General features: G+C 35.0%; 1 protein-coding gene across 1 annotated transcript in view; it reads left to right on the top strand.

Annotated features, from left to right (window-relative positions):
- Positions 1–27,574, top strand: part of LOC129941321 (reversion-inducing cysteine-rich protein with Kazal motifs) — a 93,117-nt gene that overhangs the window by 5,814 nt on the left and 59,729 nt on the right. Inside the window, exon 2 of the mRNA XM_056049919.1 lies at positions 18,394–18,449. Within this exon, the coding sequence (XP_055905894.1) occupies positions 18,394–18,449 (56 nt within the window). The remainder of the gene's footprint in view (positions 1–18,393; positions 18,450–27,574) is intronic.

Genomic DNA, 27,574 nt, shown 5'->3' with positions numbered 1-27,574 from the left:
CTGTGGCATAGCTCGCATAAAGAAATCGTTGAGTGTCATAAGGCACTACGACATTGTTCTTTTCATTTATTTATATTTTTTAATTCTACCGGTGTCTCAACAAACGCTTGAGAATTTACCTCACTCAAAATGCAGCTTTATTTTTTGACATATTCTTTCAAATAGAAGGGTTAACTTCATTGCTATATGTACATAATTCGCTTATAAAAATTCGAATCAATGACATAATTAAACGTCAAAAATTTTGAAGTGTTTAGATGTCATTTTGTTCAAATTGCAGAATGTCAAACTCAACTATAAAAAAAATAATAATGACAGCTGTCAAAATTTATCCTAGTTAAAATAGTGCTGCCAACTTAAAGTTAAATTACAGCTCAGATAAGAAGAGGACTATGTCAAAATTAATGAATGCCTTTCTTATTCTCTTAAAATTATTAAAAACTTCAAAGACTCGATCGCAATCTTAGATATTAATAGTATAGTCAAGAAGAATTCTGAAAGCTACAAAATATAACTTTTTAAAATATCTCACAGAACCAAACTCACGTTGCAAATAAAAAATTCCACTACCTAAAGAGAAAAGGGTCAAAAACACGAACAATAAACAAGCTAAACACACCTGTGTCACAATAATCCATAAATTCTATGATTATGTACAGAATTTATTATAAAATAAATTAAAGATTAAACATTGTATATTTTCTCATATCCATACTGAAACCAATTGAATTAATTTCTTATAAATTTCTCCTTCCACAAGATCGCCACTAGTCTGTCTAAGCTCCACCCCCATCAATTAAATTCCATTAAATTATACATAAAGTATATAAAATAAATTCATATAGCTACAATAAATTTTACTCATACTTTATCACGTATGTACAATACATATATGATATGGTAGGAGCTAAATATATGAAACAAGATAGCAGTTATTCACCACTCTATTATAATCCAGTTAATATTCCATCATTACCCTCACATCATTACACTCCCTTAATTGCAAATGCGAATATATTTACCGGCATCGGTCACGATTTGAATAATTCAAATTTGATGAGCGGAAAAGCAGCGTTCAGCTTTTAGCAGCGTTCCCTATGCTAAAATGCCGCACTGTCAAGACAAGTCATCAAATTGACAAGAGACAAACAACAACATAAGAAAAAAAAACAAACAGAGCCAAAAGTCAAAGAACAAAAATAAAAGAAAAAAAAAATGCACATTGACAAATAAGCCGACTTCTGCCACTTACCATTAAGCCCTGTCACTTTAATCACCGATTATGATCATCCTTTTCTTCTTCTTCTCAGTTTTATCTGATGTTTGACCGAAAAGCGAATTGTTGACAATTTTCTGATCCAGCTTTCTTTCTAGATGCATGCAAGAACGGGGGCTTTCGCCTTGCTTCTCCACCATCGCCATCTGTACGTGAAGCATGAATACTTGTCGTAAAATCATCATCTGCATATTTTTGCGTATACAGTCGAATGATTTTATTATTTTATTATTATAATGTGAAAATCGTTGTTGTCGTATAAATGCGCGCACATGATTTTTGATTGCAACGCCGAGCCGCGCGCTTTTTCTCCTCAAAGAAACAACTTGTGAAGTTGATGCGAGCGCGCTAATTTTAATTCAGTTATCATTCACAAAGGAAGCGGTAAATAATATTTTTATTGTAAAGTACATGATATTATTCATAGTTCGTATGAAATTCATACATCAGGCGCGTATCATTAATATAAGTTAAGTTAGGGGGAGTCTGATAAGGACTGGTAAGGTTTTGTTTACTTCGACTTAATTGCACTTTTCCGCTGGCTACAAAATCACTCTATTACGTCAGTTTTTAAGGTGTTAAGTATCTTGCACATAAGCTTCGAACTGCGAACTGTGGATGTTCGCATATTTTGACTTTTCTTTCACATGAGCTTTGTTTCTGTTCGCAGACAGCGAGGAACTGTCAATTTATAATTACCCTTTTCAACAAACAAAATATGAGAGATATAATTTTGAGGTTTAGTTGAGCGCGAACAATTTATTCGTTGCAGTGTGGATTGTATGTGGAACGCGAATAGAGTTTGACAGTTCGTAGCAACCACATTGCAATTCGTTGCTAACAAATTGTTTTTACAAAATTGTCTTGTTTTAGAGAACAAAATGCAAATTTAATAACCTAACATAAGTGTCAATTGGTTTCTTATAATTTAATTGTGTTTTTGTTTGAAATTGACTTTTTGAAATGTGTAAAATCACGTTTATTCGTCCATTCGTTGTTCGCTTTCATGTACTTTTTAAAATTTTGAGCAAACAGTTAAAATCAAAGTTTTAATAAAAACTAAAAACTAACTCGAAATCTTATTTTTCAAAACCATGAAAGCATTCAGTTCAAGGTCTCATAAATATTCATAAATCAACAGGGCGAGCCATCTAGTGGTTAGCTTTTAAATCATTGGTTATTTTGACACTGACAGCTGTTTCGAACTCTTGATAGAAAGTTTTACTATGCGGACCGAAATGAACATTTACATTAACAAGGTTGGAAAATATTGAAAACTTATTATTCGCTAACAAGGTCCAAACTTACTTAGAAATTAAAGGCACAAGCCCATCTGCTTCGTTATAGCTTCTCAGACGTCAACGTTGTAACAACTGGAGCTTGAAAAACCCGCTCGTTATTGTTAAGAAACCAATGGATCCACAATGCATCCACTGCAGTCACTTCTGTTTGGTACGGATTGAAGAGTAGTCGTAACTGAGAATGTCAAACACGTTTTGATCAAAGATGGATGCTATAGATCGATTTTAAACGTAAAAATTATGGATTTGGACAACCTTTGGTTCATACCACACAACCCTTGCTAAAATCGATCTTTTCGAAATTCCCACATAGTGTTCTTAGTCGTCTTTGGCAACGTGAGAGGGCTTCTTTTTCTTTTAAGCTATGATTTGACCACTTAAGACTTTTTTAGGTTAACCGTGGAGAATCAGTGAAATGCCAAAAACTCGAAATCGAGCACTGCCAAGCCAATTTTATCCAAGCAATCCGTGAGCTACAAACTGAGAACATCAAAAATGTCTTTGAAATTTTGAGTTTCGGAATGCGTTCATTAATATTTGACAATAGTGTCAGATCTGTCAATACTCTGACATTTGCTGCCAATGGGCTGACCCTATCCAAAACTTAAGTAGCAATGGTTTATACAACTTCAATGTCAAATAAATAATTTATTTGATTTTACGTTAATGCCGATAATGTATGAAATATGACAGTGAAGAAGTTTTAAGCAATCACATTTCAAATTCTAATACGTTTTAGGGTTAAATAAATACATAATTAGGTGCTGCTTGTATAGAACCAGCTTCTAGAATATACTTACAACTCTTAACCATTCACATGTGCCAGCATTGTCAAAACCTCTGGCATGACAATCCTTCGCACTTAACATCACTCAACGCATAATGCTAAATACATTTGATAGTTCAAATGTCATCTGAAAATTTGTGACAGTCACATTCCTGGCAAAATTTTCATTAAAAATTGCGCACTCACAATTTTCGTTTTCTAACTACATATACACGGCTTTCTTTTAAAGCTCATTTTCAGTAAAGAGTTCTGAACAGTCGAGTCTGCTCTGAAAATATTATCAGCAAGGCGTGTTCTGTGTGCTCTGAATTATTTTTGAAACACACCTTAAGACAACTAAGTCACTTTTTGACATTTGTCAGTTTACTTGTAATTTCTTTAAAACTAAAATTAAACAATTCACCTGTCAAATACTTGTTTACGACATTGAACTTGGTCTGCTCATTTAGTTTATTCTGAGTTGACAGAGCGTGCTTGGAACAAGTTCAGAACACGTCCAGAAAACAAATTTGAAGCTCTGACAGTTGACAATTCAGGCACTGCTCGGAACTAAAAAAGAAAATGACTCTGAATAGTTAAATGTTGTTTTATGTCAAAAATTGTTCAAGTGTCATTTCAACGAATTATATCATTTTTTTAAAATTGTTTTCTTATATTTATGTTGACAGTTTAACACTTTTATTTCATCTACTGACATGTGTGTTATGAAATCTTACAAATCGAAACTATTTGACACTTCAACAATGAGCTTAAGAACGATGTGACATTATAAAAATGTGCGTGTTGTGACAGATCTGTCATTCATTTGTCAGTTTATTTTATGGAAATACATAAAATAAAAAACCTAGACCGCCCTGCCAATGTCAAGTATTGAACAAATTTAATGGCAAAATAAAAGTTATTAAAATTTGCTTCAAAAACGTAATAAAAATTAATGAGATAAATAATGAATGTCATAAAAAATATCCTCAATCAAATATTTAGTTTTTTTTTTAAACAATAAAACAAGATGATGAAATGCTTTAAACGTCATTGTTTTCTTCTATTTTGACAGCTTAACAATTTTAACTCATCTACTGAACTGAGTTGTGTAATGTTAGAAATCGTTACTATTTGACACTTCAAAACTGATCTTAGTACCGATGTGAAATTATTGAAATTTGTTTTAACTGTCAGATCTGTCATTCGTTTGCAAGTTTATTTGACGGAAATCAATAAAAAAAAAACCTAGACCGCAAGTACTCCCGATTACCCTGATAACCCACCTAAGCCCACAAACTCGTAAACCTGGATAACTTATTCGAAGTGCGTGATTTTAAGTTAACAAATAAATAAATAACACAACCAACAAAGTAAACTACTTTGCTTTCCAATTCAATTTATTTTTCCAAGAAATTCACTGAATATTTTAAGTTACACAAAAAGGCGGAGCAACATTAACTGACAGTTTAATGACACTTAAGCGTCGAAAAGCGTGAGATATTATTATGCATTTTATGGTGCGTTCACATTGCTTGTGGAATGCGTAATGTTTGACTCTATTCTATTTTGTAGCTGCTGATGATGATGATGATGACTTTTCCTTCCTTTTTTTATTTGCAACAAGTGCTTCATTATTTCATCCACTTGTTGATATAAATCAATCTCATCTGAAAGATTCCAGTAGGTAATTAAAATTCAAAAATAAAATCCTCATAATCCGCCGTCAGATTTTTGTATATTTTCGAAAAGATTATCATCATAAATCAACTTGTTATTGTCCACTTTTCACTCCAATTTTTGTATTCTTATTTTATTTTTTTGGATTCATAGATATTTTTTATTTTTAATAAAATAAATAAAAAATTATTTCCCAATTTTTGAATCATTGGCTTTGGAGAATCTAAAAATATTATAAATAAATATCTATCCATACACCTACTCGGTGATAAATAGCTCGAGATCTAAAAATGTATTTCTTTTTGTTCATACCTATTCTTGTTTGTCGAAATTAAAAAATGAAACATTTATTTCGAAAAAAAAGAAAAGAAAAGATATTATAATTAATTATATTAGAGAGTTGTTGAAGCCTTGAAAGAGAGGACGTCTTTTACGTCTCTCATGGCGTCGATTCAGGTGTTTTACTTTTGCTTTTTTTTGTGTTCCATTGGTTTTATGTCAATTTTCGTGTTTTATTGAGAAAATAGAAATGAATGGGGATTATTTTTTTAATAACAGATGACGCTTTAAATCGCAGGGTATTTAGGTGGATTAATGATTTGCGTAGCTCTGATTTGTTTCCTTTTTGTTAACTTAATGGACAAGCTCATAAAATAAGCTGGATGCACATTGCGTCGCGTTTGGTTGTTTGGGGCATGTAAATGACAGCTTCATTATTTTCTTGCAACGCGATGAATGTGAAAAATATGCATGTAATAGATGCAACAGAAAAGTTGTACTTTTCCGTTTTCCCTCTGACAGATGTGCTAAGATCATCAGTTGTCAATAGAAATTTGAAGGTTTGTAGTTGGATTTTGATTTCCCCGAAAAGTCATTGGCTGCGTTCAATCTCAGACAGATAGGGTATCCGGATTCCTTTTTGTTAGTGGTTTAAGTGTAAAATAACAGCTAATCAAAAACAGCTGAGATGTCAAAAAAGGAATCCAAAGGTATTCAAGAATTTCTGGGGTATGTAGGTATCTGAAAGAAAAACTTTTTCAACACATGGTTGAATTTCAAGAAACTTTATCAACTGTGAATAAACCAACTCAAAATGATGAGCAACTTTTGCTCATTTGGAAATAAGATCGAAATTCTTCCAAACTATATCTAGGTATTGTCTATTATTGTCACTTCATAATAATCCTCGTTTCTGTCAGAATAGTTTTCTGTTAAACGTAAATTGTTTAAAACCGGACATTTTGCAAGTAAATTATTAATCATATAGAATTTCAATTGAGCTAAGAAGAAATTTAACATAGATTACAGATTAGGGTTATATCTTAATTATTAATTATTACGTACTTATCAATTCATCATCGTTTGACGAATCAGTTGAATTATCCATTAAATGTTTCTCTGCTTTTTGTGAATAGCTGAAAGTTTTTTTTTTTGACAGCTATCTCAATACAGCTGTAGTACCCGTGGCATGATGGTTAGTGCGTTGGACTGCCATGCCAGAGGTCTTGGGTTCGATCCCTGCCTATGCCATCTAAAGTCTTTTCACGGGTACTGCCTCTTGCGAGGAATTGACAAATTCTCCAGGAGTAACTCTTGTCATGAAAAAGTGCTTTCTCAAATTAGCCGTTCGGATTCGGCATATAAACTGTAGGTCCCCTCCATTCCTGACAACATTACTCGCACACAGGAATGGTTGAGAGTTGTATGTCACTAGGCCCTGGTTCTCAAAGGACTGTTGCGCCACCCAATTTATATTTTTTTGTATCTCAATACAGCTATCGAACTCGTTCAACAAGTTATCTAAATATACACTTATCCAAGATATCCTATCCAACATGAGATTGAACGCAGCCATTTTTGTCACGATCGCGAAACATGTTGAGCAGTTTCTATGGCGATTGCTTTGTATTTTGTATAACAAATGTCATACTTAAAGTGACATTTGCAGGTAAGAATCTTCTGATGAATCTTTTTATTACAAAATGGAAACAGACTTTGACAGTGTACACATGGAACTCATTTTATTTATTTATTTTATTTGTCTATGAGTTTCAGCCTCAACAGATACAAAATTGGAAGATTGTGCCTCTAGTGTTGACGGTTGAGTTTTGCACAATTCTTTCCAGAACGATATTGAAGAAGTCGCATGGCAGTGCATCGCCTTGTCTAAAACCTTTTTTGACTTCAAATGCATCGGTGAGATCTTTTCCGACCTTGATAGAGCAGCGTGCATTCTCCATCGTCATTCTGCACAAACGGATAAGTTTGACAGGGATGCCAAAACTAGACATTGTTCGGTAGAGCTCTTCCCTATAGATGCTGTCATACGCGGCTTTAAAATCGATTAAGAGGTGGTGGGTATCGATTTGAAGCTCCTGGGTTTTTTCCAAGATCTGCCGTAATGTGAATATTTGGTCGATAGTGGACTTTCCTGGTCTGAAGCCACACTGATAAGGACCAGTCAGGTTGTTGACGAACGGCTTCAGACATTCACATGATAAGGCAGAGAGGATCTTATACGCAATGTTAAGGAGACTGATGCCTCTGTCTTATGCACCCTCTGGCGCAATTAAGAGGGTCACCTTTCTTATGTATCGGGCACACTATGCTGAGATTCCACTCATCGGGCATGCTTTCTTCCGACCATATTTTGCAGATGAGTTGGTGCATGCTCCGTACCAAGTCATCGCCTGCTGCTTTGAATAGTTTGTCAGCGATGACGTCAGCTCCAGCAGCTTTGTTTGACTTAAGTTTAGATAAATCTATCTTCACTTCGTCAAGGTCGGGTAGGCGGAATTGTTGATCTACGTCGCCGAGGTTGAGTGGTTCTATCTCCCTTACAGCGGAATTCTGTTCATCATCGCCGTTATATAATTTGGAGAAGTGATCTTTCCATATTCTCAGCATCGACTGCGGTTCTACTACGATGTTCTCCTGATCGTCTTTACAGGGTTCGGTTCGTGGCTGGTACCCTTGGGAGGTTTTTTTTACCTTTTGGTAAAATTTACGGTGTACCTCTCTCCTCTTTTGCTCGTAGAGCTCGTGAGCAGCTCTGGTCCTTTTATGCAGCTTGTTTTCAATGCTTCAATGCAGGCAGAATAGGACTCCTTAAGAATTATTAGAGACTCGATCGGAAAGGGACATGGCAGTCTCTTGCGGCTGTAGCCGTCTAACGTCGAATCTTCTCCCAGTACTTCCTTGTTTTGGCTTGGATCGGGATGTCCGTAGCCGTACCTTGGCTACAACTAGGTTGTGGCCCGAGTCCATGTTGGCCTCTCGGAATGTTCGGATATGCTGTATACTGGAGCACGCACGACACGTCGATCGCAGTATGGTCAATCTGGTTGACGGTTGATTGATCAGGAGATTGATTTCCAAGTCCTCTTGTGGATATTGAGATGTGTGAACTGCGTACTAGCTACCAGAACGTCTCGCTCCGCAGCGAAATGTGTTGTCGGAAGAAATTCGCTGTCCTGCAGGCTGTATCTCCCGATTGTGACACCAAAGATGTTTTCTCTTCCTAGCTTGGCATTAAAATCTCCTAAGACAATTTTAATGTTATAGCCAAGGCACTGCTCATATGTCTTGTCCAAGATCTCGAAGAATATGTCTTTGGTGTCTTCATCTTTCTCCTCTGTTGAGGCATGCGCGCATATTAGGCTTATGTTGGCTCGCTTACACTGGTGAAACTCAAGACTTTTTGCCTGAGTCTAGTTCCAACCACAAATCCACACCCAAATAGACGCTGTCTTTGTTCTCGGTAGCAGTCGCCGTAGTATACATCGCAGTCTTTTAGTTTGCGTTTGCCCGGTCCATCCCATCGCACTTCTTGGATGGCGGTAAGATCTGCCTTGCAGCAGTTTAGGGCTTCCGGTAACTATTTAGCTGCACGTGGTCTGTTAAGGGACCTAGCATTCCACGTACAGATCCGAAGTTCGTTGTTCGTTTGCGTGGGGTTTCAACGGTGAATCCGTCCGAATCCAAGACTTGTTGGTGCTTCGCAATTAAGGTATTTTAACAATTTCATCGATAAATATGATAAACAATGATGGACTAAGATGGCTGCCCTGTGGAACACCTGAAGAAGAACTAATGGGCATTGATTTTTTAGTTCTTGGACTCTCCCCATTAAAAATGAGATGATCAATTGAAGTGAGGTTGAGGGAATACCGAATATTTCGGATTCGGCATATAAACTGTAGGCCCCCCATCTCTGACAACAGTACTCGCACACAGGAATGGTTGAGAGTTGTAAGTCACTATAGGCCCTGGTTCTCAACGGACTGTTGTGCCACCTAATTCATTTATTTGTATTGTCTAAAACGCTTCATAGCTAGCTCTAACTGATTTAACGAGTAATGTAGAAAGATCCATGTGCTATGGAAAGATAAATGTGCAATGGACCAACTATTGGTCTAAGTGTGTTTGTTTTCTAATCAAAACCATCTTAACCTAACCTAACCTTACCTAGTTCACAAATTGCCTTACATAAAAATAATATCTGACATTTATCGGTCCAATTCTTCAACTTTTGAATATCTAAGAATCAATCGAGAATAGACCCTCAACAAAAGTTATACAAAGGTGTTAAGCCACAGGAACGATGTGGCCCCTTCACAGATCTATTTATTGAGGCGATTGGGTTTGGGCAACAAAAGTATGGCTCAACAAAGGGATCATTTTCAGAAGCCTTTGCCATTCCAATATTTCACCGATTTGGATTTATAACCTCAACAAACTGTTTTTTTTTTTTGTTGTCAAGATGTAGAAGTCGTTCAAGAGTCACATGGAGATATTTCTTACGCCAAAAATAAATAATCCTTATAGCTGATGGATATTTGTAATGGCTGAAACACAAACATGCTTCAGATTCGTCTGCGTTACGTTGAGCCTGCTTCGAGGTTGATTTGCATGACATTTCCAATATGACATTTCTAAAATGGACCTTCTGTCATTAGCAGCTGTTATTTTTTCTCAAAATAATAAAAAATATGAGTTTTGAAATCGAAAAAAATAAATTTATCGCGAAATAACCAATGGGAATCTCTCCAAAAGCAAATGTATTTTGTTCGTTGACTTCTTACAGCTGTTGAGCTGTCAGACAAAGAAAATTTTCAGCAAATTTGAACTAGCTTCCGTTTGGATATACGTTTGGAATAACATTACGTTATTTCCTTAGATTGTCAAATGAAACGTGAGGTCGAAGTTTCATTGTGATAGCATGCATTGAATTCCTATGGCTGAACGTTAGGCGAAGCCAAAGCTGAAGCATGTTGTGTTCCAGCCATAAATGTTTAGAGTTTTGGCAAACAGAGAGCGAATTTCGAAATACATTTCTACGATTTTTAGATATTACTTTGGTGTAAAACTTTCAATTGTAATTTTCCAACGCATACTGAAAAAGTGAAACTCTAATCTTTTAGACGGTTTTCTCTTTCTGAAGTTCGTTTAATATATCTCTAAAAAGAGAACATCGTACATGTCACTTTCAATAAAAGTTTTTGTTGAAATTTTTATAATATATAAGAAATCAATAACAGGCTTCATTTCCAAAATGGACGGTTTACGCACTTCAAAAGTAAATAGAAATTTTTAACATTTACTACAAAATCATCGTTTGCAATTGTTAATGGCCTAAATTCAACTTAGCAATGAAATACAATTTTTGAGAAAAAGCAGGCTTTGACTGATATTTTCAATTTTTGAACCTGCAAAGTTAAGGGAAAGATCGATTTGTTTAATTTTGGGACAAAAGTCCAAATTTTATATTTTGGAACTAATGAAGGTCCAACATAGGTTAATTCCAAAATCTAATTTGGGATCCATGTCCTACTTAGGTGGGCCATAAGCTTCAACTTTTTAACTTCCCATAGGAAGTTATTGTAATGGGTCCGATTTGTCAAATTGAAAATTTTGACATTTCTCGACGTTTCAAGGTCCCTAGAGTCGAAATAAAAGATTTTTAGAAAGATGTCTGTGCGTGCGTGTGTATGTACGTTTGTACGTCCGTACGTCCGTACGTCCGTACGTTCGCGACGTTTTTTTCGTTGTCCATAGCTCAAGAACCAGAAGAGATATCGACTTCAAATAAATTTTGTTATACAGATAATAAGGCAGAAAGATGCAGAAATTGCTCTCAAGAAAATTGCGTGGGTGGTTTTTTTACCATAGCAGTTTGAAAAAAAGGTGAAAATTTTGGTTAACTCTAAATATCTTACGAACCAAAAACGCTAGAGACTTGAATTAAATTTTATATAATATATTGTAACGTGATACTAAACAGGTATATTTTTTGAAAAAAATCAATATAACGGTTTTTTTTTTTTAAATCAATAAAACTGAAAAAAAAAATTTGTCACCTCCAAAATTTTACGACTGAAATATGATTTCATCTCTAAAACAATTTTGTGCAACGAAGAATAATGTTTTCGACATCTGATAAAATTTTGAAAAAAATCGAATTGACAGTTTTTTTACAAAAAATAAAAACCTAAAAAAAAAATTTATAAAAGTTGGTAAAAATTGATTTTCGACTCGAATATCTTTTCAAAACTTTGAGATATTGGCTTTAATTTACTTTTATCTTTCAAAAAATCTTGTTGTCAACATGCAGTTCAAGTTTGAAAAAAATCGAATTGACAGTTTTTTTACAAAAAATAAAAACCTAAAAAAAAATTATAAAAGTTGGTAAAAATTGATTTTCGACTCAAATATCTTTTCAAAACTTTGATATATTGGCTTTAATTTACTTTTATCTTTCAAAAAATCTTGTTGTCAACATTCAGTTAAAGTTTGAAAAAAATCGAACTGACAGTTTTCTTACAAAAAATAAAAACCTAAAAAAAATTTATAAAAGTTGGTAAAAATTGATTTTCGACTCAAATATCTTTTCAAAACTTTGAGATATTGGCTTTACTTTACTTTCATCTTTCAAAACACTTTGTTGTCAACATTTAGTAAAATTTTGAAAAAATTCGAATTGATAGTTTTTGTAAAAAAAAAATAAAAATACTGGCTAAAAAATTATTTTATTTTACAGAAAATATTGTTTTCGATATTTAGTGATTTTTATATAAAAATCCAACAGTCCGTTTTTTCATAAAAATAAAATCAACAAAAAAATAGTACGCAAATTTGGTAAAAATTGATACGAGTACATATAGACAAACTTTGAAGCAAGACAAATCGACATACGGGATGGGAAGTTATCAGTGTGGGTCGCATCCCAGCCTCTTTTTTTGGTAATAATTCTACAAAACTTCCAAAACAAATTTTTTTTTATTTTGGTGGTTGTGTACAGTTCCCAAACTAGATTTTGGGTTTTAAACCTCAGCTTTGTATGAATGTGGGACATAAGTCCAAAAAATTAAAGGGGACAAAAGTCCCTCCGTCGATTTGTTCTACTTCAATTTCATTCAATTCTTCGAACTTTCAGCTTCCTAGTTATTAATAATTTATTTAAAAACTTGAAGTTCAATCATCTTTAATTTGCAATTAAGATCAATCTGCGAAGCATCTCAATCAACAAACGTTAAATCTAAATAGCCCTTATCATAATTACCGCACTTCAAAGCCACTTATTTATTTATCTATAGAATTAAGTACATTCCTTCCCTTTTTGTAAGTATAAGTACTTCATTCTTATTCTGCTCGTGGCAATGAGCAAAAGCAAGTTCTAACTTCCTTTCCACACCAAATATCCATATCTATTCAAAAAAGAACGAACAACAAGACGACACAATAAAAACAAGAGGCAAGGAACCTAGATACAAAAACAGAGACATAGACTTTCTTCAGACAACGACGACGCACCAGCCGCAGTCTCCACAGAAGTCATAGGCCGGGCCGCGTATATTACTGAAGAAAGATAATTACAAACAGTTGGCAGAATGCAATCATCTCGATTTCAAAGGAAAAACGTCACAATCGTCATCATCACACATGATGTACGTACCGTTGCGTCCGTCGCTCGTCGTCGGCGGCGTACCGTACATTCTCGAACAGCTCTAGCGCACAGACAGCTCATCATCATCGCGTCTTCATCATATACCCAAAAAAAAGAGAAGTAAATCAACCAAAGATGATTGAAATTGGAATACCAGCAGAAGTACAATATGGCTTTCATAAAAATATACGGGTCGGGTTTAGAATTGAGAACGAGCCACAAGATTATATAAATATCACCCTCCCTATAAAACGTCACAAAATAAAGAAGGAAGACACTTGCACTTCACCTCATCTTCGAATTGAACCTGTTGTCGACCCTTGTTGCGGTTGATAAACCGTTAAATCATGTGAAGTCTGTAAGAAAAAACAAAGGGGGGAATAATTTAAAGAGGACTACCTCAGGGCAGTCATATCAGACCATCATCTTTTTTTTTTATTCTTGCTATTTTAATATGACTTCATACGCTCGCTGATGGCTGATGGTACGCGTGTTTGGTGTGGTTTTTCGAATTTTGTGCGGTTGACAGCGGATGGATCCAACAGTTCAGTTCGTTCCACATCACTCTGTAATTCAAAAAATTCCACCCTTCTCCTTCAGGAGGATACCTAACTGATACGCTCTACAGTGTACTGTACATAGCTATGCTATGATTAATTTCATCCTAAGTATCTCTTTGGTTTTAGGGACGAGTGTGTTTGGATCGTTTGTCTTTGATATTTTATGCGATTCGGGTTTATTTATAGGTTAAGAGAGCGAGAGATGGAAGGTTACACAAATAGATTTGTGATAGGGAAAGGAGGAGAAAGGCGTGAAGACGTCGCGTGCATCGTGCACTTGAAGCAAGCGAACTTCTTATTCTGGTGCCGTATGCTAATCAGAATGTAATTTCACGCACCTTGTGCAGAATTAATATACAGATACACTCAAGAAGATTCAAACTCAAAGACTCTACAAGATAGCATAAGGAACAGATAGACGGGCTGCTTGGCTGTTTAGCTGGGAAGAGGATTTGGGAGTCAGATATACAATTTTTCGCATAATTTAGAGCTTCCTTTGATGCGGTATATGAGATTTACTTTCAATTATTTTTTCTTTGTGGATGTTGAGAGGAGATGCATTTATAAATTTCATTTTTCTGATTGAGAAAATATGTATAAATGGACTTTGATAGGATTTAACTGAAGCTGTGAAATATTGGGGGTTGTAATTTGTCACACTTTTTACTTCAATGTGTCAGATTCAAGAGAATTTACAAGTAATTTTTGCTTTTGCAGGAGGGTGTGGCACTTAGTGATTTAATGGTTGATTTATGAATGTGAAAAATCGTACCAATTAACACCAAGGAGGCTTTTGAATGAAATGCAGAACGCACGTGTGTCTGTATTTGAGTGGAAATGATTAGGATCCACAGAGTTTTTCAAGCTTCAAGAGTTTATTAAAGATTACTGCTTCAAAATACCCTTTTCCTTAAAATTGAACTATACCGGAAATGATTGAAATAGAGTCATGCACTTAGTGGAACATACATTGATAAGAACGTTTCACAAAAGTGTCAAATATTTGACGTATCTAAACGTCACTCGGGTCCACTTTATCATTTACTTTTTAACTCAATTTAAAATTAAATGCATATAAACTTTTGTTATGCTTTGTGATTAAATTGCTAAAACTTTTTCTGGATCTTCAACGTTTTGCAACCTTTAGAAGGATTCAGTTTCTTGAGAAGTGTAACTGTCGCAGGTATTTCTTTATTTAATTTATTTGTTTTAAAGAATTTATCAATTAATTTTTTGGTTCCTAGCGTTGGGAATTCAACTTAATCGCAGTTATTAAGGTGGTACCAGAGATAATGTCTGATGTGTTAAATCCCAAGCATAAATTGATGAAGTACTAGTTCACTTTTATGCCACTGTGATCTTAGCCTCAAAACTGACTGCCAGCGAACAAACGTTGTTATCTATGGTCATGAGCTTTGAACTTTGAACGATGAAAAATTCGTCAAGACGAATAGACTGCCTTAGCTTCTGCTGTACACTTTCACGGACCTAGCGATTTTCTCGGGAAATCTTGTGTTCCTTAAACGTACAGGTGCTTGCTGTTTGTTTACTGAACCGGTCGTCTAACATCTGGGCACCAAACGTTGACAAGTCGACTGTGAACGACCACCAAGTCTACCGTAAAATGGGTGCAATGCACACAACGTGGGCGTTAACGAACACTCATTTTGATAATAAAGTTTTATCATTTGAATGTTCAGTTTAATCGTGTAACTTGCCATGATGATTTGGCATAAACAACTGAATAATAATCTAAAGATATGACAGATGTCACAAAAACAAAATGGCTGCCACGAGGCTCCAAAACCTACCCACGCCTATTAAAAATCCCTTTACAATCACGCGTTCGGTCACGTGAAATAATGGACTCTTTTGAAGCAATCAGAAATGTTATCTCAAGCCTTATGCTCCGCCATTTAGATCGTAAATATCATAAGCTCAACGGCTCAATTGATCTATATTCTATTTTTTCCGGCTTTGACATCTGACAGTTGTAAATGTTCTTTGAATAAATAAATCAAAACAAAATAAGTAAACTTTCTTTTAAACGCCCGAGGTTTGAAGCTACATTACTTTAAAAAATTCTTAGGTCGCACTTTATGAATCATGATATCGTAAAATATAGCAAAAGGCGATAAGAAGCCTGTCAAAAACCCGACTAATCTAACGCCTGGTTCCTATATTGTATTAAGGGCCTTGCACATGACAGCAAAAAACGAATGAACGAACAAACAAGATTTTAAACATTTTTAAACATTTCAAAAAGTCAATTTTAAACTAAAACACATTTAAATTATAAGAAGCCCATTGACACTTATGTAAGGATAATAAAATTTGCATTTTGTTCTCTATAACAAGACAATTTTGTAATAACAATTTGGAAGTCACGAATTGCAGTGTGGTTGCTATGAACTGTCAAACTATATTCGCGATCCACATACCATCCACACCGCAACAAATAAATTTTCCGCGTTGAACTAAACCTCAAAATTACACCACTCTTGTTTTGTTTGTTGAAAAGGGTAATTATAAACTGACAATACGTCGCTGTATGCGAATAGAAATAAAGCCGATGTGAATATACGAACATCCACAGTTCGCAGTTCGTAGCTTATATGTGCAAGAAACTTTAGTCTGACCAACAAGGTTTTTTCCCGGCAGTCAAATTTAAGTTTTCCGATAGGTTTTTTTGGCCTTTCTTCAAATCTGATTAATGCTAAAATGGTTTTCAACAGAAAAAAGAATCTTAAAAACGTGTATTTTCAAAATTTGAACACACAGTTAAAATCAAATTAAGGTTTCAAAATCAGAGCTAAGAATTATTTAAAATCGTATTTTTCAAAACTATGAAAGTAATGAATTCAAAGTTTTCTAAAATTTCAAAAAGAGACTAATGAACAATCATACCTTATGAAAATTATTAAAATAGTATCCCGAAGTAAGTACCAGTCGCCTGATGATTAGCGCGTTGAACTTTAATGCCAGAGGTACTGGGTTCAATCCCTTCCTATGCCATTTAAAGTTTTATTCACGGATAATGCCTCTTGCGAGAAATTGACAAATCCTCCAAGAGTAATACTTGCCATACAAAAGAGCTTTCTCAAATCAGCCCTTCGCATTTGGCTTTAAACTGTAGGTCCCCTCCATCCCTGACAACAGTGCTCGCACACAGGAATGATTAAGAGTTGTAAGTCAATAAGCCATAGTTCTCAACGGACTGTTGCGCCACCTATTTTGCTTTTATTTTATCTCGAAGAAAAATATATTCTTTTCTTTAACTTTGACAACAAGTGTCATCTGTCAGTTATGCAATTTTTGTATTTAATTTTGTTGTAAACAAAGACAGATTCGCAAAGTTCCACTATGTTTACAAATAACTTCACACCTTTTCAAAAAAAATATTGAAAATCGATTGCGAGGATTATTTATGAACAACGAAATGCTCTATGAACCCCTTAACTACTATAAAAACCATTGACATCATTCAAAATCTACTAAGTTGTCTATTCCCTTGTCACTTGGAGCAATGTGTTGTCCATTAACTTTATATGGCAATGCCCAACAAAATCCACCAATTCTATAAATTCGATTTTTGACATTTATCTAATAAATGTCAACCAACAATCTATTGCTATCCTTTTTCAGAAAACCGTCTGTCAAAGTACTTTTTTTAACTCGATCTCAATTTCAAAAGAACCCACACAGGAATTTAACTGCCAAAAGAAATATGAGCTGCTCTATAAAACACTTAAGTATTTTGTCGTCAAATTAATGCAAATTAAACTTAATATCCATTGAATTAATTCCATTTTGTTTCCAGTCCAATAAAAATTATATATCAACTATTTATAAGCATCAACAACAAAACAAAAACTATTATAATGCTATCTTCAGGTCAAATACTTTAAATTCCTTTCCATTGAATATGCGACCATAATCATCATCATCATCAGCGAATATATTAAAATACTTAAATCATTTTAAACAAATTGGTCCCCCTCTAAAATTAGTCTTTTATTTAAAAAACAAAACAAATTGAAATAAACTCCGGTAGTCAGTCCACCACATCTGGAATAACCCCGCCTCAACCAAAAACAACAAAACGTCAAAATATTTTATGTTAATTTCTCGTTTGTAGGGGAAAAATTCCAAATTCTCCAAAAAGTGAATTGTTATAAATAATATCTAAAATTTGATACAACAAAAGAAGTGTGAAATGTTTATACGAGTAAATATCAAAAAGATAATAATTTTAAACCTATATTTTTATGAATAAACTATTTTGTTGTTTGGACTGTTTTGGAATGCCCCTATTGTTTGGGATTAGGAAGGTGTTTTTCGATTTGAATAATTTCTATATAAAGCCATATCTATTTAGGTGGACATTAATGTCTTGTTTTACGATAATTCAGAAAGTAGCTTATAAATTTCCCGCCAACTCAAATTCGAGCTTCGTTTTATCATCAGTCATTTCCATTTATTGCTTATACATATAGATGATGTTGAGACATAAATGTCATAGAATGTTTAACTTTATGGTCCAAGTCGAAAAGTCGAGTTCAAAATCGAAATGAAAATAAGACTGGAAAAATTTTAAAGTCGATCAAAGATTCCGCCCGCACTGCGCAGAACGGGCGGTACCCTCCAAAATTATAATGATTATGATGGCAATCGTTTGCGCTCCGCACAGCACATGTCAAAGCTCATCTTGTATATTGATGAAGCGTATCACGAGCTTATGCGCGGCTGTCACTTGATTATCTCCTTTATTTTGTTGTAGTCTTCTTTAAAGGCTATCCGCCTTTATATTCTCCAAAAAATTGACGTTTTTATTTATTTTTTGTTCTTGTCCCTTTCTTTTGCAGATATCTTTACTTGTTGCTCGGAAGTATTCGGATCATGTCGGACATCATGTGAAAATGTAAGTAAATTTATGTCATAAGCGTATTTTATTTTTTTCAATGACATTTGAACATCTGTCAGAGTTTACAACTCATGGGTTGGTGGTGCAAATTTGATGTCATAGAGTTCAATATTATGAAAGTCAAACAAATATTATATAGTTTTGATTCAAAAAATGACGTTTTCCATTGCATGCATTTTTTTAGTCGTTTTTGTGTTTCATTGGGTCAATGAGCAGAATTATTATTTAATTACAATTTAATAGAGATTCAGTATTTATAAATGCCTTGCTATTTTTTATTGGTTTTCGATAAACGTACATAGTTTCTTCCTTTCCAATTAATGGGGTTTTCCATTTGTAAAAAATATATCGATTTATTTTTGATTTATATCTGTCAAATTGACAGAATTTATCTTCTTTTATGTTCCATTGGTCTGATAAACAGAACTATTTTTTTCCAAACATTTCGAGAGATTTATTTATTTATTTATACGCTTAATGTAAGCTTTAAACAAAAAAATGTTTTAAACTTTTTGTTTTACTTATATATTATGCTTAGGCTTGGGCTCGAAGGCCTATACATTAGTTTTTAATGAACAAATAAGTTAAAACGAGTTCTAGAGATTGTTTCTAAGGGAGGAAGGGCTGATATGGAAGTCAAAGGTGTTCTACTCCAAATCATTAATTGACAATTTTAATTGGTTCAACAAGGCCATAATTTGTAGACTGATGAGGAAGGCTAGAGAGAAAAAATGTCTGACGTTTCTTGGATTACTATAAATAGGAATCTTTTTTAGAAGAAACAGTAAGTCTATGGTACCTGCTTAAAGCTGGTGTACAAAGAAAACATTAGCAACTTTGCGGCGTTTTTGGAGAATTTGCAAGTTAATATTTTTTAACCGATCTTCAAAAGGTGGTAAGAATAGATTAGAACCTCAAAGAAGACCACGGAGTCCAAATCGAAGAAATCTACGTTGAACAGATTCAATATTTTGAGAGTGAAAGTTCTGATGCCAAGACCAGATTGACTAGCGGATTTTAGGAGAGGTATAACTGAAAGGGACATAGTGACAGGAAACAAACGGACAACAATATCTAGAAAAAGGTTAACAGTTTTATAAATGGTAAGAATTTGAATTTTTCGGTTTTTGTATATAAGTCCATTTTGGCTATCAAACAAAATTGTCTCACTTGTAGCTTGAACACTGCGCAGTTTTAAGATTGAGTACTCAAAGTTGTGTTATTTTGGGGTTAGTTAGACAACATACTTTAATTATTAATAACAATATTTAACTTCAAATGCATTTTTCTACAGTATTTGCTATCGAATCCAACTTATTTACATGAAATATACAAAAATATACAAATTAAATTGAACGAACCCAATTATACAAAATATAAGAAATAATTCAATGTGCTGAACGAACCCAATGGCTTGTTTTCCTATAGTACTGTGAACAGACCCACAGATATGTCAAAATGTAACGCGACTAATAGCGAAAGTTGGAAATCATTCAACAATGGCGACAGCGATCGCTGCAGCAACAGCTTCCCATTGGGGCGTTGTGTACTATTTTTGTATTTTTCAACTTTGACAGCTCGACAAACGGTCGCTACAGCGACTCCATTCTGCTGGGGTAGTAAGGGTTCGAGAATTCCTTAGACCAAAGTTTGATAAAGCCAAGGGATGAGTTGGCCTTGTTACTAATGCAATCAAAATTGGCTCGAAAATTTAACCGAGTGTCACAAATAACTCCAAGGTCGCAAATAGAACACACAGAATGAATGATAACATCGTGCAGACGAAAAGTTCGGTATGGAAGAGGGTGGAATGGTAAAAATTGGCATTTAGCTTAATTGACTTAAAAAAAATGTATGTCGCACCAAATCTAAAATGAGTCAAGATCATTTTGGAATAAGACAAGATCAGATGGAGCTAATTTCAATTCATCAGCGATAGATACAGTTGAATTATCAATGACATTAATAACGCCGTTGATAGTTAAGACAAATAATAGAGGACCAAGGTGGCATCCTTGAGGTACTCCAGAGATTGGGATCAAAGATTGACAACCTAAAAACAACTCTATATATCGGCGGTTCCCAATTAACAATCTGAGCCATTAAATAAAAAAGGGTGGAAATCAAGGGCTTTACGTTTAAAATAAAAAAATTGATGGCTGGTTTCATCAAAGGCTTTATTAAAGTCTGTAGTGATAACGTCCCCTTAATCCTCTAATTCGTTTAGAGTATTGGATAAAAATTCAATAAGATTGGTTGTAGTGGAATGTCATGTTGTTGGGAAGAAAAAAAAGGTCTACAATGAAAATAGAGAGAGTCGTAGAAAATGCTTTCAACGGAATTAAAGAAAGCTTGGCTACGGTTTTGTAGTTAATAGCATCATTTTTTGCTTTTTTTAAGAACAGCAAAAATAAAGGAATCTTTCCCAAGCTTTGGGAAGATTGCTTGAGAAATGAAAAGATGAAAAAGTACTAAGAATTTAATCTTAAATTACATTTGTAGCAACGCATATCATTTTTTAAACAAGTTTATTTTTTTTTCTATTATACCAATTAAAATTTAATTTTAATAAATAAGTAAGCCATTCTGGCAACACCTTTTTTTTATAAATTAATTTATTCATATCTGGCAGTGCCATCGTATACAAATGAAATGTCAAATAAAAGCTCTTCAAGCTTTCCAAGATAAAGTTAAAAAAAAAGCTTTCGAACAATAATGTATAAATACTAAACACAAAATTGAATAAATTGTAATCGACTGACAGCTTCGGAGTAGGAAACAGCACGGTGGAGTACCTCCGCCTCTGAATAATACTCCCTTCGTATGACAGAAGATTTCGTTGAAATTAAAAGTTGTTGTTGTTTTTTTCTTGTTTTTTGAAGACATTTTTTCAGCAAAACTCTGGAGAACCCAGGCCCGTATCCAATCTAATAGCTCTGTTAAAATCAGTACGGTAGAGTCACCTCAGCCTCTGTAATTTTGACAGTGTTATTAGACGTCAAACAGATACCTGGTCAACAAAAGTCATCGAATCGCTCCCTTACCTCTTACATTGGCGCCCAACGTGGGGCCAGAGTTTTGAAAAAACAACACGAACGAACGAACTCACACAAAAAAAAAAAGAACCAAACACACACTATCACATAGCAACGGTTTTCACAGCAACGATGGCTACGTTCACTGAAGAGCAAGTCAACAAACTGTTAGCTACTGTGATGACAAAAAATGTACGAACCGGCAGTTTTAGCAACTGTACAAGCCGTTTTTCCGGTGAAAAAGATCCCCTTAAAGTCGAGGAATTCATTGCCACAATCAGCTGCTATGGAGACGTCGAAAACATCAGTGAAGCTGATGCTATAAAGGGATTTCCCCTATTATTAGAAGGCGATGCTCGAAGTTGGTGGCAAGGCATCAAATCGGGAATAAAAACATGGAATGATGTTCTCACTGCCCTACGATGCGCATATGCACCTATAAAACCAGCATACCGCATTTATCAAGAAACTTTCGAAGTTAAACAAAAATTCAAAGAAAGTACGGATGATTTTATCCGCAAAAAGAGGGCACTACTTTCACAATTACCAGCTCCCCAACCATCAGAAACCATGATGCTTGATATGGTATACGGGTTGTTGCATTTAACCATCCGTGATGGTGCACCTCGTGATTCAGTAAGAAACTTTCAAGAACTGATCGACAAAGCAAGAACTGTTGAGCAAAGCATGGCTGAAAAGTTTACAACAAGAATTCCAATCCAGAAACCGGATGATGAATCTACAAAGAAAAAGAATAGATGCAATTATTGTAATCATCTCGGACACACAACAGTTGAATGCAGGAAAAAGCAAAGAGCAGAACAAGAAAACCAAACAAAGTCTCCAGCAAATCCAGGCATTTTTTGTTACAAATGCAAAGCTCCAGGATATCTACGATCAAATTGTCCAACGTGTAAGGAATTGCCGAAAGGTCCGCAAACTGTTTCCTTCAATCTCATTAAAAATACTATTGGTAATGACTTGCCAACCATTCCAATTATGTCACATGGTGAAAATGGAATTGCATACATTGACACAGCGGCAAGAACCAGTGTTGCTGGACGTCATTTGTTTGAACACCTTCTCCGGAATGGAACGAAATTTCGTCAAGTTGATGCTGACGTTACACTAGCCGATGGTAGTGTTCAGCGCAGTGATATTTGCATGGCTTCTACCACAATTATTTTTGGAAATCGACTTCGACCTATCACGTTTGCTGCCCTTCCAAAAGCAACAGAAAACCGCACCCTCATCGGTATTGATTTTCTGGAAGAAAATGGCGTAGTTCTCAATTTAGGACAAAGATGCTGGCACTTCCAAGACAATCCGAAGAAAACATTTGATTTTTATGACACAACAAATCATGTAGTTTCACCACTAGTAAACACACTGAGACGTGAAGCTGAGAATCATGACCAATGGTTTCAAAAATTCAACCTATCACACCTCTACATAAAACTCCCAATTTTCAACATTCGCCACCAATATTTTCAAGTGTAATCTTTAGTCCGAAAACACCAGTGCACACGGCAACTTTTGAAGACGACAATGGAGCATATGGTCCAGAACCCTGGAACTCTAAAGGAATCATTAAACAATTCCAATCGAACGATTACTCGCCTCATTCCATTAACAACATTTTTAATGATTCATTGCGTGGTGAATTAACGCCTGAAAGGAATAATAAAAAAGAACTTTTTCCTCAAAACCCAACACGATCCTGTGAGAAAATGGATGAAGAAGAATATTTCTTGGAAATTATGGCAATAACCATAACATTAAGAGAAGATGAAGGTATTAACTTGTGTAGTCAAGAAAAGGATGAGTTAAACAATATTTTATCTCAACACTCAACACTTTTCGAAGAACTAGAAGAACCAACTCCATACATAGAACATAAGATAAATACTGGAAATCAACCACCATACGCTACAACACCATACAGACTGTCTTTCACACGTAAGCAACAACTTAAAGATGAACTACAAAAAATGATGTCAAACGGAATTGTGGAAGAATGTGAATCACCATGGGCAGCCCCAGTAGTCATGGTACCCAAGAAAGATGGAGGAGTACGCGTCTGTATTGACTACCGCGGATTAAACAAAATTACAATTCCTGACCATTACCCAATACCAAGAATTGATGATACAATCCATTCAACAAAAAGTACAAAATTTATAACAACACTTGATCTTCAATCTGGGTATTATCAAATCAAAGTTTCCGAACCAGATGTCGAAAAAACTGCTTTCATAACACCATTTGGGATGTATTGCTTTAAACGAATGCCTTTCGGTCTAAGAAATGCCCCAGCTACTTTCATGCGACTTATGGATAAATTTCGTTCTGGACTCGTTATAGAAGGAATGTGGTTATTGATTTATCTTGATGATATAATCATTTGTTCGAGTAGTTTCAGTGAGCATTGTAAGCATCTTAACAAAGTTTTCGAACATCTTCACCAGTACAAATTAAAAGTAAACAGGCAGAAATCAAGAGTTTGTTGCAGCAGCGTCAAGTATCTCGGACATCTTATCACCAGCAAAGGAATAGAAGTAGATCCCGATAAAACCGTAGCTATTTCCTCCAGACCAGAACCAAGGAACGTTAAAGAAGTGCTTTCTTTCATACAAACTTGTTCCTGGTATCGTCGATTTGTCGAAAATTTTGCTAGTATTGCGAAGCCACTCACCAACCTTACTAAGAAAAATACGATATGGAAATGGGGAAAAGAAGAGCAAAACGCATTCAATAAACTAAAAACAGCCTTAACAACAGCACCAGTTTTACAACAAGCTTGCGAAGACAAACCATTTTTTTTTAAAAACAGATGCTAGCAGCTATGCTATTGGTGCCGTATTGGTCCAGGGGGAGAAAGCTGAAGAACATCCTATTGAATATATATCCAGACTTTTAACTAAATCCGAGCAAAACTACTCCACAACGGAAAGAGAAGCCTTGGCAATCATCTATGCCATAAATAAATTCCGTGGATACATAGAAGGAACCAAGTTCATACTTTTAACCGATCATCAACCTTTAAGATGGTTAATGACACTTAAATCTCCAACGGGAAGACTTGCCAGATGGGCTTTACAGCTCCAACCATACAATGTCGACATACAATATACTCCAGGCAACACAAATAAAGTTGCTGATATGCTATCAAGACCACCATGTCAAGCCAGTGAACACATCATTGAATCATGTGAAATTTGCAACGTGAAGATTGATATTCCTGCTAGAGAGGCTAGTGGAATTCGCCAAGCACAACTTGAAGATTCCGAACTAAAACCAATCATTGATGCATTTGAAGAAAACAATGAGAATTTACCTCGTTGGACAGCTAGAGGCTATATTATGAGTAACGGCGTCCTATACAGGTATGCCCCAGAGTCAGATTCTGAAGATGCCCAGTTGGTAATCCCACTTAGAGAACGCGCAGAAATCTTACGATCTCACCATGATGATGCCACTGCTGGACATTACGGTATTGAACGAACAATATCAAAGATTGCATCAAGATACTATTGGCCGAGGATGAGGACTGATATTATAAAACATATTGGAAACTGTTTAGCATGCCAAAGGTATAAACCTAGCAACTTAAAGCCAATTGGTTTACTACAAACAATTCCGAGCAACCAAAGATTTGAAGTTATAGCTGTCGATTTGTTTGGACCCTTGCCAAAAAACTCAGGATGGATATCAATGGATCATCATAATTGAAGATATCACAAGCAGGTGGACAGAAGTTTTTCCACTTAAAGAAGCAACCTCACTAAACTGTGCTCTAGTATTACTAGATGAGATCTTTCTTAGATTTGGTATGCCCAGGCGGATTATATCGGACAATGGTGTTCAATTCATTTCCGCTCTAATGCAACAACTACTTCATTGTCTGGGAATTCAACAAACCCTAACACCGGTTTACCATCCACAATCAAACCCAGTAGAAAGGAGAAATCGGGACATGAAATGTCAACTTGCGATCCTGGTCGGAAACAACCACACAACATGGGCACATCATTTGCCATCTATTCGATTCGCCATGAATAACGCTAAGTGTCAAAGCACTGGATATACACCTGCATATCTAACGTTTGGACGAGAATGTCGAACACTAGACGAAGTCACAAACAACATAAGAACAATAGAAGATACTGAAAACTACATTCCTCAAATCACAACAAAACTAACCGAGTTATCCACAATACTAAAAACTGCGAAAGAACAAACCGAATACACTCAAGATCGAAATAAAGCCTATGTAGATACAAAAAGACGTCCACAAACTGACATCAGAGAGGGAGATGAGGTCCTGGTTACTACGCACGTATTGAGTCAATCTACGAAAAACCTAACTTCAAAGTTTGTCCCGAAACGAGACGGCCCATATGTGGTTGTCAGTAAAGTCGGATCTTCATCTTTCAAAATTGCAAATAAGGATGATCTAACACTTCCGGTTGGCACTTATCATGTGTCTGCCCTAACCAAATTAAACCAAGATGAGAAGACCACTGCTGAGCCGATACGAAAATTACGCAGAAGAGGCCGACCCAAAAAACGCTACTAAATCTGTCACCTCGTCGAGACGACTGAAGTTCCAGAGGGGGAGACTGTAGCAACGCATATCATTTTTTAAACAAGTTTATTTTTTTTTCTATTATACCAATTAAAATTTAATTTTAATAAATAAGTAAGCCATTCTGGCAACACCTTTTTTTTATAAATTAATTTATTCATATCTGGCAGTGCCATCGTATACAAATGAAATGTCAAATAAAAGCTCTTCAAGCTTTCCAAGATAAAGTTAAAAAAAAAGCTTTCGAACAATAATGTATAAATACTAAACACAAAATTGAATAAATTGTAATCGACTGACAGCTTCGGAGTAGGAAACAGCACGGTGGAGTACCTCCGCCTCTGAATAATACTCCCTTCGTATGACAGAAGATTTCGTTGAAATTAAAAGTTGTTGTTGTTTTTTTCTTGTTTTTTGAAGACATTTTTTCAGCAAAACTCTGGAGAACCCAGGCCCGTATCCAATCTAATAGCTCTGTTAAAATCAGTACGGTAGAGTCACCTCAGCCTCTGTAATTTTGACAGTGTTATTAGACGTCAAACAGATACCTGGTCAACAAAAGTCATCGAATCGCTCCCTTACCTCTTACGCATTTTATTTTATTATTAATTATTTACCCACGAAACAATCAATCCCTAAACTTTGCTTTGACATTTATTTGTCAAATTGAAAATGATGACATTTTTTGACGTTTTAAGGTCCCTAGAAACCAAATTCATGGTAATTTGTGTGTGCGTACACTCATACGTTGGTTCGTCTGTGCGTCTGACGTCAATGGCCTTAGAACAATTGGGCAGGTTCAGGTGACGTAAGGGTCTTGAAAGTAAGGTAAGTTTCTTGTATCGAATTGCCTAGCTGTCAACTTTAATGGAAAGTTGACTAGAAAGTAAGTTGAAAAAATTTCCATTACTATCAAGTTAAGTCAACGAATGTCAAAACGACCATTAATCATGTTGTTCATTTAACTGAAAGCCAAACTTTATTACTCTATGATTTATTTAATTTCTACATAATTCCATTAAATTTTTTGTTTGAAAGGTTTCCTTGCCAAATCGGAAAAGAAATAAGTAATATTTCTTTGCAATACAAAATGCAAGTTGTGATGGATTTGTTGCTTGCCTGAGGAGTGTTTTGACTAGGCAATAAGTTTTTGATAGATTTTATACGATGAACCCAAGGCAGAGGTTAGTAAAGTAAAGTTCCAAGTTTAAAATGAATGACACTTGAAAAAACTAAACTAGATGCCTTAGACTGCAAATGAAGTTCCTTATGTTATCTGAAAAATCAAACAGTTTGTTTTATAAAAAAGAAAAACAAAACAATAAAATCCTCCCGAAAGCGTCAATTGTGGTCCGTAAAGTGACAATTTGGCTGATACCAAGAAAATAGTTATTTTAAAAGTCACCAGTCGGAAGTTATCAATCAAACCAACAAAATTGTCAGCTTTGATAAAGGAATCCCTAAGGGATATCTTTGAGTTTTCAATTGACCATTGAGAT

The sequence above is a fragment of the Eupeodes corollae genome, chromosome 1, assembly GCF_945859685.1.
Source record: "Eupeodes corollae chromosome 1, idEupCoro1.1, whole genome shotgun sequence".
NCBI lineage: Eukaryota > Metazoa > Arthropoda > Insecta > Diptera > Syrphidae > Eupeodes > Eupeodes corollae.
The sequence above is the reverse complement of the archived record's forward strand: the minus strand, read 5'-3'. Positions and strand labels throughout refer to the sequence as shown.